Below are 16586 nucleotides of genomic sequence, written 5' to 3' on the forward strand. Positions count from 1 at the left end.
CATGTGATCTTCAACTATATTAACTCAAATCACTTGAGCTACCAAACCTAACAATAATATTGTCTTGTATATTTTTATATAAAAACATTTACTTGTTCTTAGATGATTGATATTTTATTACTAACTTAAAGACCTAATTATCCATTTTCTGACTGTAATTCAGTTAAGGACTATGTTCTCCTAGTGTTTTAGGAAATAAAAATTGTTTTTATTTTTCTAATATACTAAATTGAATTTCTCGCGCAATTTTTCTCCAATACAAAAATTAGTCTTCACTCTTTATTATTCATGTTTTTTTGAAGGACTTTATTAAAGAGAGATATACTTTCAGTGTTAATATGTTTTACATCGACAACCAATAAAAATTATTTATCTTGCCACTTCATACAATATAATTCAAATGGTCATGCTAACTTGTATGACATATGTTAAGAATTTATTGAAAAAAATTAATATTAAACATTGTGGACAATAAATTAACACAATTTCAAATACATAATTTCTATTTATAAAATTCTTAACATATACCTTAAAAGTTTAAGTTAATATTTTCCTAATTCAAAATACACCTAGAGCACCTCCATCTTAGAATTTTAAAGAAACCACTTTAAAATTCGATCCGAATGTTCTAATCACATCTAGAGTTCTAGACTGAGCTATTTTGAAGCAAAAAAAAGAAAAAAAAATCTAGACTCAGCTGTTTGGAGACTTTGGAAAATTGCCAATAATTTAGCAATAGTAACAAAACAAGCACCTACATTTCGAACTAGAAACTTAGCTCCAGATCATAATTAATTTAGCAATAGTAACAAAACAAACACCTACATTTCGAACTAGAAACCTAGCTCCAGATCATAATATTTATTTTTTTTATCATAAAACATATTTTTACTAAAAGTCTAAAACAAGAGTTAATATCCTCTCTGTTTACTAAAAATAAATGTATAATGTTATTTGACGAGATATAAAAAAGTATGTAGTGGGTTCTATCATTAAGTGAGTCTCACTGCTATTAATTATTTTCAAGTTTTTTGTATTTTTATCTCTTCAAATAGAAGAAATGGAGAGACTAATAAATGGAGAAGTTCTTAACTCATGAAACAAATGGTATTCATCCCTTTATTCATATCAGTATAGCACAACAAATTCAACATTGCAAAAAACAAAACAAAATAAATCGAGAAATAAACTCATATCGTTCAAGTTAACGGCATACGATAGATCATTATCACAAATTATGTAACAAAATTTAAGTGATTGGAATATTATGTCTCTTGATTTATAAGTTAGCGACCTAATCGATTGAATAAATAATTGATTAAGGTTGATCATTAAATTTGAACTAAACGAACACCATACTTAGATGAAAAATCAAACGATATTACATTATGATGGGAAAAAACATTGCACTAACACTACGAAGTCACAAAAATAAACACGAAAGAAAAAATCTATTATGAGTATAACTTTTATACTTTGCAAAATAAGTTTGTAAATTTGTTCAAAATAAATAAATATGTAAATTTGTAACTCGTAAACATAACTAAGTTGACAGTTATGTTGCAATATGCAAAGACATTGGTTCAAACCTGAATTTCTCACTTATTCACAATGAAATTATGTCATTTAAACTTTTTTTTTATGACAAATAGTCAGTTGTTCGACAAATTTTTTCTCGAGTTTGAATCCAAGATCACCGACTCTTTTTCTCTTAATTCAAATCAATTAAACTATTTAATTTTGCCATCATGGCATTTAGATACTTGACAAACAAAAAAAAAACTTTTTTTAGAGAAAATAAATAAACTTATATTAACTAGACCATCGTCCCGTGCTAACGCACGGGTCATACGAAAGAACAAATATTATGTAAATATGAAAGTAAACAGTTTACTTGAATCGAAAAAATAGTATAATTCAATTCATAAAATAAATTGCCAAAAACCTTTGTAATGTATCATATTAAACAATTTCCACGACATCGACCCTGTTACGGTAACATAACATATAAATTTAATGACATAGTTTATTGAAGAAAAGAAAATCCAACGTCTGTCAACATAAAAATAGTACCAATATGCAATAACAACAATACTACAAAACAAAGTGCTACACATTACGGAAAACTTCTATGTAGACCACATTTGATATCACATCAGTATCTTGGCCGTCCTCATCATTGATCAACATCTTTAAACCATCCCTTGAAGTAACCCTTGATATTGCGACATACAATTGTCCATGTGAAAAAACAGGAGACAGTAGGTAGACACCAATATTTTTCAAAGACTGAACCAAACACGGATTATTAAATGTCTGATTTATGCAGATTGAAGGAATTCGACAACAAAGAAAACGACTACAGCATTCGAGCAAGCTAAACATCTTTGTCGTCCTTAGGAGAAAGAGAAGTTGTTTAAGATCAAGGAGAAAGAGTAAGAAGCAGATACGGTTATATTTGAAAATAAGCATTAGGGTTAAAACAGTAAATCCAAGCATTAGGGTTTAGGTTAAAATTAGGGCTAAAATAATCACCCGTGTTAACTTTTATATATAAGAAGATAAGAAGATAAGTTGTATAAGATCAAGGAGAAAGAGTAAGAAGCAAATAAGGTTATATTTGAAAATAAGCATTAGGGTTAAAACAGTAAATCCAAGCATTAGGGTTTAGGTTTAAATTAGGGCTAAAATAATCACCCGGGTTAACTTTTATATATAAGAAGATATATAAGAAGAGAAGTTGTTTAAGATCAAGGAGAAAGAGTAAGAAGCAGATAAGGTTATATTTGAAAATAAGCATTAGGGTTAAAACAGTAAATCCAAGCATTAGGGTTTAGGTTTAAATTAGGGCTAAAATAATCACCCGGGTTAACTTTTATATATAAGAAGATATATAAGAAGAGAAGTTGTTTAAGATCAAGGAGAAAGAGTAAGAAGCAGATAAAGTTATATTCGAAAATAAGCATTAGGGTTAAAACAGTAAATCCAAGCATTAGGGTTTAGGTTAAAATTAGGGCTAAAATAATCACCCGGTTAACTTTTATATATAAGAAGATTATTTTTTTTCTTTTTAGTTTTTACCCTAAAAAAAATAAAACTTAATATATTTTTCCTTTCAAACAAAAAAAAAAACTGAATATATTTTTGTTCCCATTTTAATTTTTAAAAAAAATAATAAAACCATTGTTATCCCCTTTCTCTATCTTCTTCGTTCACTTCAGCATCCATCCATCCATTCATAGCTAACACATTGAAAACAATGGCAGTTTCCTTATCATCTCTCACATCTTCCCTCTCTTCACTCTCCTTCTCCTCCAACATCTCTTCCAAACCAACCACTCTTTCTCTCCCCAGAACCTTCTCCCTCTCTCGCTCTCCCAAACTCCCCTCTCTCACTGTAACTGCAACAACACTCGCTTCCCCTGCCGAACCCGAAATCGCTGACCTCAAAACATACGTCAAATCTAGACTTCCTGGTGGATTCGCCGCTCAAACTATCATCGGTACCGGTCGTCGGAAAACTGCTATTGCTCGTGTTGTTCTTCAAGAAGGAACTGGAAAAATCGTCATTAATTACCGTGATGCTAAGGTTTATTCATTTATTTCTTTGTTTTCTTGATTTTGTTGTTTTTTTAATTTGAATTGATATTATAAGCTTATGTTGAGTATTTTTAATTACGTTAGGAAAATTATAATGTGGTATTGGATTTAGGGTTTGATGAGAACTTTGCTCTGTGCTTGAATGTGAATAAGTTAATGCTGAAAAGGTTTTGTTAATTGGCTAAGCAATTAGAGAAGTTTCAATTAGAAAATGTAGCATTTCATATAAGATGAAATTTCCATTTCAAGTAAATCTTATCTTGTTTAATATTTTTTAGAATAAAATATAAAGTAGTGAATTATTATGAAGCTTTGTCGCTTCATTTGTCTGATGTTCAACAAGCGTCGGTGTCGTAAACTAACATGACACTGACACATCTAGTTACATTCGATCATTTTCATTTTCTCAAATTACCAAGAGTGTATGGGCTTCATATATATTCACACGAATTTTAATGTAGTAGTGATTACCCAAAAAACAAAAGGAGCTTGTTATCAAACATAAGTGGGAGCCGGGAGGAAGGGTTTTAGAAAGGAAATGAAAGATAAATTTTTCAATTAATGTATATATTATATAGTTCAATGTTGTTTAGAATAAAAACTGAAATAATGGATTAATATGTAGTAGCACCGAGACTTTAGATTATAAGTGTGTCGGGTATACGACAAATGTTAGTGTTTGACATTAACACGAACGCATGTGGTTACGTTCAATTTACAGGTGTCGAAGTGTATGTGTTTCATAGATAGCTTATCATGAAATTTAATGTTTCAATTTATTTATTTTATTTTTGAAACATACTGTGCATATTTCGAAATCAATTCAGATGAATTCCAATATAATGTTATTTATCCGAAAAATATAAGGATCTCCAATCCTCTCCTGCCTCAATCAAAAGCCAGTCGTTGGATGAATTCAATTTCTGAGAGATTGATACTCTGAGTCTCGGTTGTTAGAATCTAACGGGCAACCTCTGAACTGCAGAGGTAGCTGAGGCGAAAGAAGATTAGTTATCAAATATAATGTGAAAACAAACACGGATATAACTATCTTAATTTAAAAAAAGTTTAATCTTCCTTCGACTTTGCCTTCAAAACTCTTCATCCAAACATTTTTTTTCTTTCTTCCCACTGGTTTTCTTATTAGTCCTTATGTTGCTATCTGTCATCACTGTTTAATATTCTTTTGTCTGATTTATTTTAGAATTTAATGTTGTACAGGAATATCTTCAAGGAAATCCGCTATGGCTTCAATACATTAAGGTGCCCTTATTAACTTTGGGATATGAAACAAGTTATGATGTGTTTGTTAAAGCCGAGGGTGGTGGCCTCTCTGGTCAAGCTCAGGCAATCACCCTTGGTATTGCTCGTGCTTTGCTGAAGGTTAGTGAAGGTCATAGAGTACCTTTGAGACAACAAGGGCTTCTGACTAGAGATTCTAGAGCTGTTGAGAGGAAGAAAGTTGGTCTCAAGAAAGCTCGTAAAGCTCCTCAATATTCTAAACGTTGAGGGTGGAGTTTTACATGTATCGTCTGTCCTCATTATTCTTCCTTGTATCTCTGTAGTTGGTTACTTTCAGTTTCAGAACCATTGATTGTAGGTTTCACTGAGGCCTTTGTATTCGGAATCCTGCCCTTTGTTTCCTTATTCTTTTGATAGTATGGAATTGGGAAATGCAGGTAACTAGCCAACCCAAATACACCTTTTTACTATGCTGAAGGTTTCTCTGGAGACCTGAAATATATGTTATTTCCTCTTTTAATTGATTATGTGTATTGTTTGTTCCTTGTTCAAGTGTATCTCAATATCTCAACTATCTGTAAAATTTCTGGAGATTGTATCTGTATTATTTGTAAAGATTAAACCATCATTAAAACACCAATCAGTAATTTCTGAGTCTTGTAAAAAAAGAGCAATTTCTGAGTCTAAGTAGTGAATTGCTTTCAAACAGAACTCAGTAATGACTTTGTTCAGCTGCTGCTCATAAACCATTGGAGAGACCTCTCCTTTCTTATGAGAAAGAAACAAAACGTCAAAAGAAAATTGTGAATGACATACTAAGCTCGCGAATGAGCAATGCCTAATCAAAACATGACTCAATTGTTAGTGACGAGTGTGCTAAATATTGAGGGATCATCGGAGGGAGTTAGCGAGCCAATTTGCACACTCATTGTTGGTACCACTTTGATATGGTCACGCTTGTTAGCAACAAAATTAACACCTAACTACGGCTCTCTTCTATCTCAAATTGTGTATACATAAAATCTCGAATGATAAACTAAAAATACTCATATTTGCATTTGGTGATCTCAAAGATCTTTTTTTGACAGTTGAAATTAATTTTTTATATTTTTTTTAATAAGTATGAAATTTTAATTTTTGTTTATGAACAAGATTGGAGTGAGTAATAGCTCAAGACAATCCATAATATATGCAAGGTCCGAGGTTCGAACCCTGACCACAAAAAAAAACACTCATAAAACTAAAAATATTTTGAATAAAATAAAGTTAAATTATCTTTTTTTCTTTTAGTTAAATTATCTTTTAATGTGAAAAATCTTAATATAAAAATCTTAATTTCACTAATCATAATTAGAAATTTAGAACCTAGTTTAGATTGTGCAGGTCGCACAAGTAAATCAATCAATCAATCATCCAGTTCCAGAGGCAGTGTTTATAACAAAAAAAATCACACAGTGGCGGCAGACAGTTATAAGGTTCGTTATCATTCCGATTTGGTATATCAATCTTCCTCAATGTTCCACAGCAACACTCTACCGATCTCAATCTCCGACGACGAAACCGATGAACTAGGTCGAATGCGCGTTCGTGCTCGCCGTAAACGAAAGAAACTCGGTAACAAACGTTTCTTCAAGAAGCTTCTTGTTAAATACTGGATGCTACTCATCATTATTCCAGCTGCGTTTTTACTCTTTTACGAGATTACACGAATTGGTTTAAGACCAGGTAGTTCTTCTTCCAACATTGCTTCAACAACGACAAATCAAGATAATCATGATCATCGATCTAAAGAGACCATTGTTAAAACTAACTTGAATCGTCTTGATCCTACTACTCATGTTGTTGCTGGTGTTAGAGAACGTAAGTCCCCCAATCCAAAACCCTTTTTCTTGATTTTTTTTATTTAATTGATTTTGTTGCATTGTTGCTTGATTGAAAGTTAGTTGATTTGCTTGCGGATTTATGTTTGAGAGTGTGTGTGTGTGTGTGTGTGTGTTTGGTTCTGCCGCGTCAAGAATCAATTCTAGTCGAGAGCAACCAATAGTGCAATCAAACATATAGTGAGTGATGCTGATTAGAATTTATTAGAACTTGAAGTTAGGATTTGTAGTTTTCGATTTCGACTCAAAACATGTTTTTTACACTCAAATTTGCCTTTCAACTCACTTTTATGGAGATGCGTGTATGTTTGGATTGGCCATGGATCACCCATTGTCACTTCTCAATGCATGTGGGCTATGCTTTTGTTAAAGTTTTCGTAGTGTAGCTTTTGCACTACCGTGATTCAATGCTCTGTTTGTTTCTGCGGTGCACCAAGCACAGACGCACATTCTGCCTAAAACCACTATTTTGAGCTTCTTAGAAATCAGTCAAATCACGGTAATTGAGCATTGGGACACGATGTTTGTGCTCCCACCACCAAACCAAACAGCCACTTCGGGATGCAATTCTGTCAAATTCATTGTTAACCCATACACTTGGTTAATTTGCTTGCGGGTTTATGTTTGAATTTACAAAAAATAAGTTCATTTTTTGATGTAAGTAAAAATAAACGTCCGGAGTCTAAAGCTCCAATTTTCAGCTTGAATTAGAATCAATTCTAGATGCAAAAACAATTATCCACGAAAGCATTCAAACATGTCAAAATCAATTGTGTTTTTAGAAAGGCTTTTGTCGGTATGTAGAGAGAAGACCTGTATGTTTTGTGGTAAGGAGAGTAGACATGTAGATTTTGTAGTAAGGAGAGTAAATCAGATGGAGGGTAGTTAAATCACTAGAGGCAGAGGAAGTCCTACAAAAACTAAATGGAAAACTATTATGAAAACTCGATTAATGAGTTTGGTTAAGATATGTGAGAGAACATTATGCCTTGATTGTTGTTGTTTGTAGAAATACTTTTGTTGGACTATCATAAAGTGAATTCAAATAGGCACTTATTTTTACTGTCCTTAGTTCTTTCATTTCACTTCTAGGAATGAGTGAGGTTGTGTATTTTATTTTGATAAAACTTAAGGAGGCGGTGTTGTGTATGACATGTGAGTTAATTCTATCAGGTTGCTTGAAGCTTCTACCACCTGAAAAACTTGAGCAACTAGAGATTCCCGTGGAAGAAGAATCTAGTTTACCTATTGGTAAAGTCTTGTATATGTCAGCGACTGATGCGTCTTTAATAGGAGGGAATGCTACATTGTCTCAATTGCGTGCAGAGGATACAAGTTTTAATTTATTTACTGGAAACCAAACATTTGAGGAAAGAGATAGAAGTTTTGAGGTGATTGGTGCTGCTTATATTATTTTCGCCCAGATTAATTTTAATTCACATTTTTTGCTACTTGTTTTGCCCTACTGGATACGCTTGGTTGTAGTTATATATTATTATAAGTAATATAGTTTGGTTTCTTTCTTCATTGTATAGGTGAAAGAAACTACGACGGCACATTGTGGGTTCTACAGTGCGAATGGTGGGTTTAGGATATCAGATGAAAATAAAAGTTTCATGCAAGGTTGCAAAGTGGTTGTATCTACTTGTGCATTTGGTGGCGGAGATGATCTCTATCAACCGATTGGAATGTCAGAGGCTTCACTTAAGAAGGTTATTTAAGTAGTATAAGACTTTATTCTTGACATATCTTAGAAGTCAATAATCTTATTTGCCAAATCTATTTAGTGGTATGCAGGTTTGCTATGTAGCATTCTGGGATGAAATCACACTAAAAGCGCAGGAATTAGTGGGTCGCAGAGTTGGGGATAATGGATTTGTTGGAAAGTGGCGTGTTATTGTCGTTCAGGATCTTCCTTTTTCTGATCAAAGGTTGAATGGTAAAATTCCCAAGGTATTACATCTTTGATGCCCGCTTCTCTTTCTATACTTCATTTGCTATATTTTGATTATGTTTCATATGCATAGTTTTTGTTTTGCTGCACTTTCACATGCCCTACCAAAATGTTCTCACAAGATTCCTAATTTTTCCATTTGCTGATATTTGAATCATGTATAAAATATTTGTTGTCTTCATTAACCCCATGGGGGTACTTTCCTCTTAGAAAGCTTTTTTTGTTATTTGTTTCCTTTTTCAACCACGTGTGGGCTTGGATATCTTTCAGATGTTAAGCCATCGCCTTTTCCCTCAAGCAAAATACTCTATTTGGGTAGACTCCAAGTCCCAATTTAGGAGGGACCCACTAGGTGTGTTGGAAGCGCTCCTTTGGCGCACAAGTTCTGTACTTGCCATATCAGAACATGGAGCTCGTAGTAGTGTCTATGATGAGGCTAAGGCCGTTGTCAGGAAAAACAAAGCGAAGCCAGAGGAAGTTGAAGTGCAACTGAATCAATACAGAAAAGATGGCATGCCTGTAGACAAGAGATTTAATGGAAAGAAAGGTATAAACTGATTATATTTTCATTAGCTAACAGTAATTTTAACATTTTATCTTCTTTTCTTCATACAGAAAAATTTCTGTTCTGTTTTATCCAAGATTTTGCTGTCATATTTTCAATTGATATTGTTGATAGGCTATAGTTGTATCAATGTATGTTGATAGATGCCAATCTTCTCATCTAGTCTGTTGACAAACTTTGAGTTCCACTGATTCAACTTTTTATCAATCATTGCATCGCACCAATATTTTATAATGTTGAATCAAACTTGTTTTTGCAGCTCTATGTGAAGCCTCTGTTATCGTCAGGAAGCATACGCCACTAACTAATCTATTGATGTGCGTCTGGTTTAATGAGGTGGTTCGCTTCACGTCTAGGGATCAGCTCAGCTTCCCATATGTTCTGTGGCGGTTGAAAGCATTCAAAAACATTAACATGTTCCCTGTCTGCACTCGCAAGGATCTGGTCAATAGCATGGGACACATCCGCAAAGCAAAACCATTGCAAAGCTGATTTAGTTAAATTGGTTGAAGCAAAGCCTAGCTGTAGTTTTCTAACTTATTCCTTATTTCATTTGTTCATTAGCCAATTCAAATCAGGTATATGTGTTATTTTTCTAGTGCCTCTCTCTTCCTCTCCTCTCATAATCGGTATAGGTTATAGTTTGTATTGATTGTTTACTATGAGCTGTTTGAGTAGGTGCTATTCCAGAAAGAGATTTTGCTTTGGATTTGTTTTCCGACACAGATTTCTACGATAACACCGATATTTTTTAAATCAAAATAAATAAATCAGCAATATGTAGTTGTTAGAATAAACTTCCCTACCAGACATAGGCAGTTGCTCCATTACCATTTTTGAAGTGTGATTTGATGGCAAGGATAATGATCAAAGTTAAAACGCACAATGAAGCAGTTGTCCCCGGCAAATATACAGATGCAGTAAATGCCTTGTCACCGTGAAAAGATTGGTTAAGAGCTTGGAGGGGAGGGAAGGGAAAGGGAGACCTTGGAAGTGGGAAATATAAGGGAGAATAGAGAAATCTTTCACATTTTTTTAAAGAATATTTAATGTTATAATTAATATTTTTTAATTTTAAAGGGGTTTTGTATTGTGAAGAAAAATGAACCTCCAAAGTCCTCCCATCTCAAACTCAATTGTTTCTTTCACTCGCTCCTGTTTTTTTCTTTTTCAAAGTATCGCATCCCCTCGCCTTCAAACTGCAAACAAAGTCTTATATTCATAAGTTGGTAAAGTTGCTTAATGAAGGATGAGGAAATGACTTGGGATGATTTTTCTTCATCCTTAGCCATTCAGAAAAATCTAAACTTAGATTAAGTTGTGACTGAATATTTATTTTAGCGGTCATTTGGTTTTTGTTTTCAATTATTAATTTAAAAAAAAAAAAAAAAGAGTTTCCAAGTTTTTATAGACCGTACAAGGAATAAGCTTTGTCTGGTCCTGAAAAAGAATATATAAACAATGAAAGGGGTATTTGGGACAACGTCGTCGTCTTGGCCCTGTTTCCGGTGAGAATGTCTTGGCCCTACCGTGGGAGACCCCCACCCTCTTTTTTTTTTTTTTTTTTGTTCCAAACCAATTAGAAACCATTTGATATAGATGAAAGATATTGGCGGTGATAAAATATGTGAACACCGCCAAGCTTCTATGTGTAGCTTGTGTCTTTTTTTCACGTGAACAAGTCTTTTAACTTACGGTGGTGCCGACTCAAATGCTAAAACAAACACATATTTAATAGGGTTGAAATCCTCTCTGTTTAATAGACACTTTCATTTAAAAAGAGATGGACACATAAAATAAAATAATAATGAAAATGTTCATTAAATGGAGAGGATCTTGACCCCCTTAATAGGTTGGGTTAATGATCCAACTAAAGGTGGATTTTGAGGGCTGCATTTCGGATGCTTTACAACATATTAGTGAATGTGTTTTTAGTTTCTTTTCAAGAATGTCTCTTTAGTTGTCAAATAGACCATTTTGCGCATTGGCATAAGAAGGGAATCAGGAACAACCTTCTTTGTAAGGTTTACTTTCTATCTATTTCTTGTATGGTTTACTTTCTATCTATTTCCAAATGAGTTCTCATCACTCAACACTATCAACCATACTTCAAACAAAGAACTAAACACTATTTTTTTTAAACAAAAAAGTAAACAATGTTAACTTCAGGAATTTCAGCAGGATTGGACGAACAAAGGTGAAAGTCATTGTGATTCACTTGTTCGCCAGTTAGGGGAGAGCTAGATGCAGCTTATGTTTGGTTCTGAAGTGAGAAAGGTCGATTTTGAATAAATTAATTTTGTAAATTGGTTTTAAAAGTTACTTGAACGTTAAGTGTTTTATGTTTGAATGCATTCACTTAAAAATGAGTTTAACAATAAATTTAAGTGTAAAAATAATGTTTGAAGACAAAAGCTACAAACATTTACTTCAAGTTTAATTCAATTTTATAAGGAAAATTATTTCAACATAAAAATATCTAAATATGTCAAAATCAATTATACACTTCTATAACTAATTTTGTTCCGCTAAATTAAAATCAAACATACACATAGTGAAAGAGAGTTGGGGATCTTTGGTGAAAAATATGCTTGCAGAGTAAGACATAATCTCATGTTTGTGTTTTATTCATTGATTGATGAAAAAAAAAAATAGGCTTTGAAGGTTGTTAATTTTAGGGTTAATAGACTTTTACCCCCTGTAATATAGGTCACTTTTAGTTATCCACCCTGTAAAAAAAATTTGTAAGATTCCGTCCTTGTAAAAATTTTTTGTTTTGGAATACCCCCTAGGTCAGCTGACTGTGCATTTTTGCTGATGTGGCACGCTGAGTCATCGTTTTCTGATGACGTGGGCGCTGACTGTATAATTTTTATTTTTTTATTGTGTACATGCGGCATTTATGATTTTTTTAAACTAATTAAAAAATATAAAAAAACGAAAAAAATCTAAAAAAAATTAAACAAATTCTAGAAAAATTATTAAAAATGAAAAATAATGAAAACAAATACTGGAAAAATTAAAAAAATCAGGTAAAATGAAAAATAATGAAAAAAATTCTAGAAAAATTAATAAAAAAAACTGTAAAAATTTTAAAAAAATCTGGAAAAGATTAATATATATCGAAATTGTCGAAAAAATTATTTAAAAAAATCTGAATTAAGTTCCTGAAATATTTTAAATTCCTGAATTTTTCCTTTTTTTATAAAAATTCTAATAAAAAATAACACTTCTTATAAAAATTTCAGGAACTTAAACTATTTCGAAATTTTTTAAAATAATAAGAAAATATACTTCGAAATTTTTTAAAAAAATTCAAATTTTTTTCAGGAACTTGATCTTTTTAGAATTTATCAGAACCTTAATTAAGATTTTTTTTTATAATTTTTTCGAAAATTTCGTTACATATTAATTTTTCCAGTTTTTTTTCATTATTTTTCATTTTACGAGATTTTTTTTATTTTTTATTTTTTCAGATTTTTTTTCATTTTTATAAATTTTTCTAGAATTTTTTATTTTTTAAGATTTTTTTCGTTTTTTAATTTTTTTATAAAAAAATCACAATTGCCACGTGTGCACAATAAAAAAATAATGGGTAAAATATGCTTTTCGTCCCTGTAATTATAGGCCGTTTGAATTTTCGTCCCTGAGCTTACTAATCCTCCCATTTTGTCCCTGTAAATATTAATCATTTGAAATTTCATCTTAATTACAAAAATTTGCTGAGGTGGAGGGTAATTAGTGACGTGGCATTTGTTTAATGGTTTTTTGTCAGGACATGTCATCAGAGGGCCGGGGAAATGACATTTTTTCCCTTAATCCTGGGCTCGTGCGAAAAGACCTTTTTGCCCCTGTCTTCTTCTTTTCTTCTTTCCCTCCCTCTCCTCTTCTTACCCGTTCTTCTTTCCTCTTTTTCATTCTCTTCCACCACCACCAACTCTGGATCTCTTCCATCTCCACCACCATCTTTTCTTCTTGTTTGCCCCTGCCTGAAAACAATGAACTAGCTCATTCACATTCAATTTTCAGACCCAGGACCAAATGTTGGACATGTTGTTGGAACAAAATCCACACATATCCATTCCATAATCTTCACACGGTGTAGGAATTGATGATTATTTCACTAGGCAGCCTTTACAGCAAGTCATTTATGCACCCAATTTCCATTCTCATTCACAACTTCATGAATACTTTAACCACCACCACCATCACCAACAACACCATAGTTGTTCGTGAATCAAGAACTGGAATCGAAATGAATCAATAAAACATTTCTGAAATCAAATCCCAACTATTCCAAATCCAATTCGAACACAAAATTGAAGCTTTGATAGATTGTAAATTTAAAGAACACGGAACAATTCGATTTCGAACAATAAATCGAAGCTTTTGATTTCAGTAAGGAGTGACTACATGATTGTGAGAATCAACAGTGCTGTTAGCCTCCAATCGTTTTGCAATGACAGGAAACCTCAAACCCAGTTCCACAGTGTATGGTCGAGTTTCAAGTGAGAAAGAAGAAAAAGAATGAAGCAGGGAGATTGATGATTTCTCAGAGAAGAAAAAAATGAATCATGTTTGAAAGATCATATTGACTTGAAACCCGGCACCCGTCTCACATACCTCAACCCGCCGTCGTCAAATCCGAAGCCGCCGTTCTGCTCATCGCCGTCGCAGCCTCTCGCCGCAGTTCAAACACCAAAGTCCAATTAATACACACCACATCCGAATCAAAACCGTTATACAGTGAAAGCTTCGATGGAGAAGATGAAGGAAAGAAGAAAAGATGGAGGCAGGGGCAAACAAGAAGAAAAGATGGTGGTGGAGATGGAAGAGATCCGGAGTTTGTGGTGGTGGAAGAGAATGAAAAAGAGGAAAGAAGAACGGGTAAGAAGAAGAGAGGGAAGAAAGAAGAAAAGAAGAAGAGAGGGGCAAAACGGTCATTGCGCGCGAGCCCAGGTTCATTAAGGGCAAAAATGTCATTTCCCCGGCCCTCTGATGACGTGTCCTGACAAAAAAACCATTAAACAGATGCCACGTCACTAATTACCCTCCACCTCAGCAAATTTTTGTAATTAGGATGAAATCTCAAATGATTAATATTTACAGGGACAAAATGGGAGGATTATTAAGCTCAGGGACGAAAATTCAAACGACCTATAATTACAGGGACGAAAAGCATATTTTACCCAAAAATAATTATACAGTCAGCGCGCCACGTCATCAGAAAAAGGTGACTCATCATGCCACATCAGTGAAAATACATAGTCAGCTGGCCTAGGGGGGTATTCTAAAACAAAATTTTTTTACAAGGACGAAATCTGACAAAAATATTTTACAGGGGGAAAACCAAAAGTGACCTATATTGCAGGGGGGTAAAGGTCTATTAACCCTTAATTTTATCTTGTTCTTAAACTTTAAAAACATTATATTGAGTTGAAGGAATGATAGTAGATAAAAGGCCAAATATCTCATCCGACCTTTCAAGTTAGATGTTTGTATTGAGTTAGTCCTTTAAGGTTCTTTTTTTTTCAACAAATAGGTACTTTAAGTCATAAAATATTTTCACCAATACTCTATTTTCATCAAACTCAGTTAAAAATTGTTTATGTAGATGTTTAATGCTAAGTTGGTGGATCCAAATTCATTGTTTGCAAAACTAGGGTTCATATATGTATTATTCGGTCATGGATCAAAACAAAATTGTTTGATTACTTGATTTGTAATGTTGTTAATTAAACATTTATGTGTAAAATTATATTTGAATTCGGAAACAAAAATAAGAAAATGTGTCTAAGTAATTGTTTTTTGTGTCATAAATACTTTTTGGACATGCCACGTCAATGTTAAATGGTAGCGTATGCATTTTTATAACAAAGTTGGATTAAAAAAATGACAACATTGTAAATATTTTATGACTTAAAGGACCAGTTTGTTATGAGCAAAAAAATGACTAATTTGTTGCAAAATAAAATTAAAATAACTAATTTGTTACAAATAGCTAGCTTAAAGAACCGCATGAGATATATCGTCTAGATAAAATAAATATATTTGAACCTTTTTTAGGATCCTCCTGCTTTTATGAGAAGCGGGTCCTATAAACCAATAATTGTCAACTAAAAATTGGAATCTGGATTCTAATGAATAATTTGTTTTTTTTTTTTTGACAGAATGAATAATTTGTTAGTAATTATACTTTGTTAACTACTTGAGTTTAATTACTTAATCGATAAATGTACTAAAAAAAATTATTTGATGTTTGATTTAAGTTTTGTTCCTTAATTTTTATTTTGGGCACAAAGTTCATTAATTTAGGCTTGATGTATCTCATCTCAAGATTACTACGAGAAAGATTTAATCTAAACTCAATAAGTTATTTTAACAATGACAAAATATGTTTGACCTAAATATATATCACTTTACAATATCAAATCATCATTAATGTTTCGTTTCTTAATATGCACTCTATTGTTTATTACTTTATCATTTTCTATTTTATTTATTTATGTTTTCCATACCATTAATGGAGAATATCTTTGTAAAATAGTAACTCTTAACTTCTCATTTTTATAGAATATTGATTGCATTTTTTTAATGGGATAAATAATTTGGGATATTTATGTTTTAAATGCTGAAAACATAAAAAAAATCGTATTTAATTCATGTCTTATTAAAAAAATCTATTTTTTTTTTAGAGATTCTAATAATATTCTAAACATTTCTGAAAATTTTCATTATAAAATATGAAGGCTGCATGTGAGTCGATTTAAGATATTCTAAACATTCCTTATAATATTATAGTTATCGTCTGTAATTTCTTAACGCGTTAAGAAATTACAGACGATAAATTGAATTAAAACAAAAACAAAAATGCATATTTTCAAAATTGAATTCTCATTAACCTACTACCTGTTATCCTTTTTAACTGTTCCTGTGCCTATTGCCTTAGGAAGCTGTTGATTTCCTTTTGGTGGAGGATGAACTCCCCCAAATTTCTCCAGTTATCTGCCTTACGTGAGTAAGCCGCTCTCTTGGATACCTGAAGACGAGTGCAGGCTTTGAACGAGTGACTGGCCATGGCGAAAGAGTGTGTTTGAAAGAAAGCTGTAATTTTCTCGCGTTCGAATCGGTTAAAAACACTAGAGAGAAAATTGTTTTTTTTTCCTTTTTCTTTAATTCCCTAAGATAGTTGACATGAGCCTGAATTATATTTATCTTTAGGTTTAGTACAAATTCAAGAAAAGTGCTCTTTAGGCACTTATGTTTTGCTCTTAGATATCCTCATCTGACAAAAATATCTTTAATAGCAATTAACTACCGTTCGTCTGTGAACAATAGTTAACTG

General features: G+C 32.4%; 2 protein-coding genes across 2 annotated transcripts; both read left to right on the forward strand.

Annotated features, from left to right (window-relative positions):
* The first annotated feature begins 3210 nt into the window (after window positions 1-3210).
* On the forward strand, window positions 3211-5362 carry RPS9 (ribosomal protein S9). The gene is made up of 2 exons (XM_085756727.1): window positions 3211-3589; window positions 4822-5362. The coding sequence occupies exons 1-2, from the start codon at window positions 3260-3262 to the stop codon at window positions 5107-5109; spliced, it is 618 nt and encodes a 205-aa protein (XP_085612853.1). The 5' UTR covers window positions 3211-3259; the 3' UTR covers window positions 5110-5362.
* Window positions 5363-6241: 879 nt separating this feature from the next.
* On the forward strand, window positions 6242-9962 carry LOC146951934 (DNA-directed RNA polymerase subunit beta (DUF616)). Its single transcript, XM_085756722.1, has 6 exons — window positions 6242-6702; window positions 7896-8113; window positions 8258-8434; window positions 8520-8675; window positions 8947-9223; window positions 9501-9962. The coding sequence occupies exons 1-6, from the start codon at window positions 6357-6359 to the stop codon at window positions 9731-9733; spliced, it is 1407 nt and encodes a 468-aa protein (XP_085612848.1). The 5' UTR covers window positions 6242-6356; the 3' UTR covers window positions 9734-9962.
* Window positions 9963-16586: the final 6624 nt, after the last annotated feature.

The sequence above is a fragment of the Medicago sativa genome, chromosome 1 (genome assembly GCF_051527215.1).
Source record: "Medicago sativa cultivar Bolivia chromosome 1, Bolivia_mono, whole genome shotgun sequence".
NCBI lineage: Eukaryota > Viridiplantae > Streptophyta > Magnoliopsida > Fabales > Fabaceae > Medicago > Medicago sativa.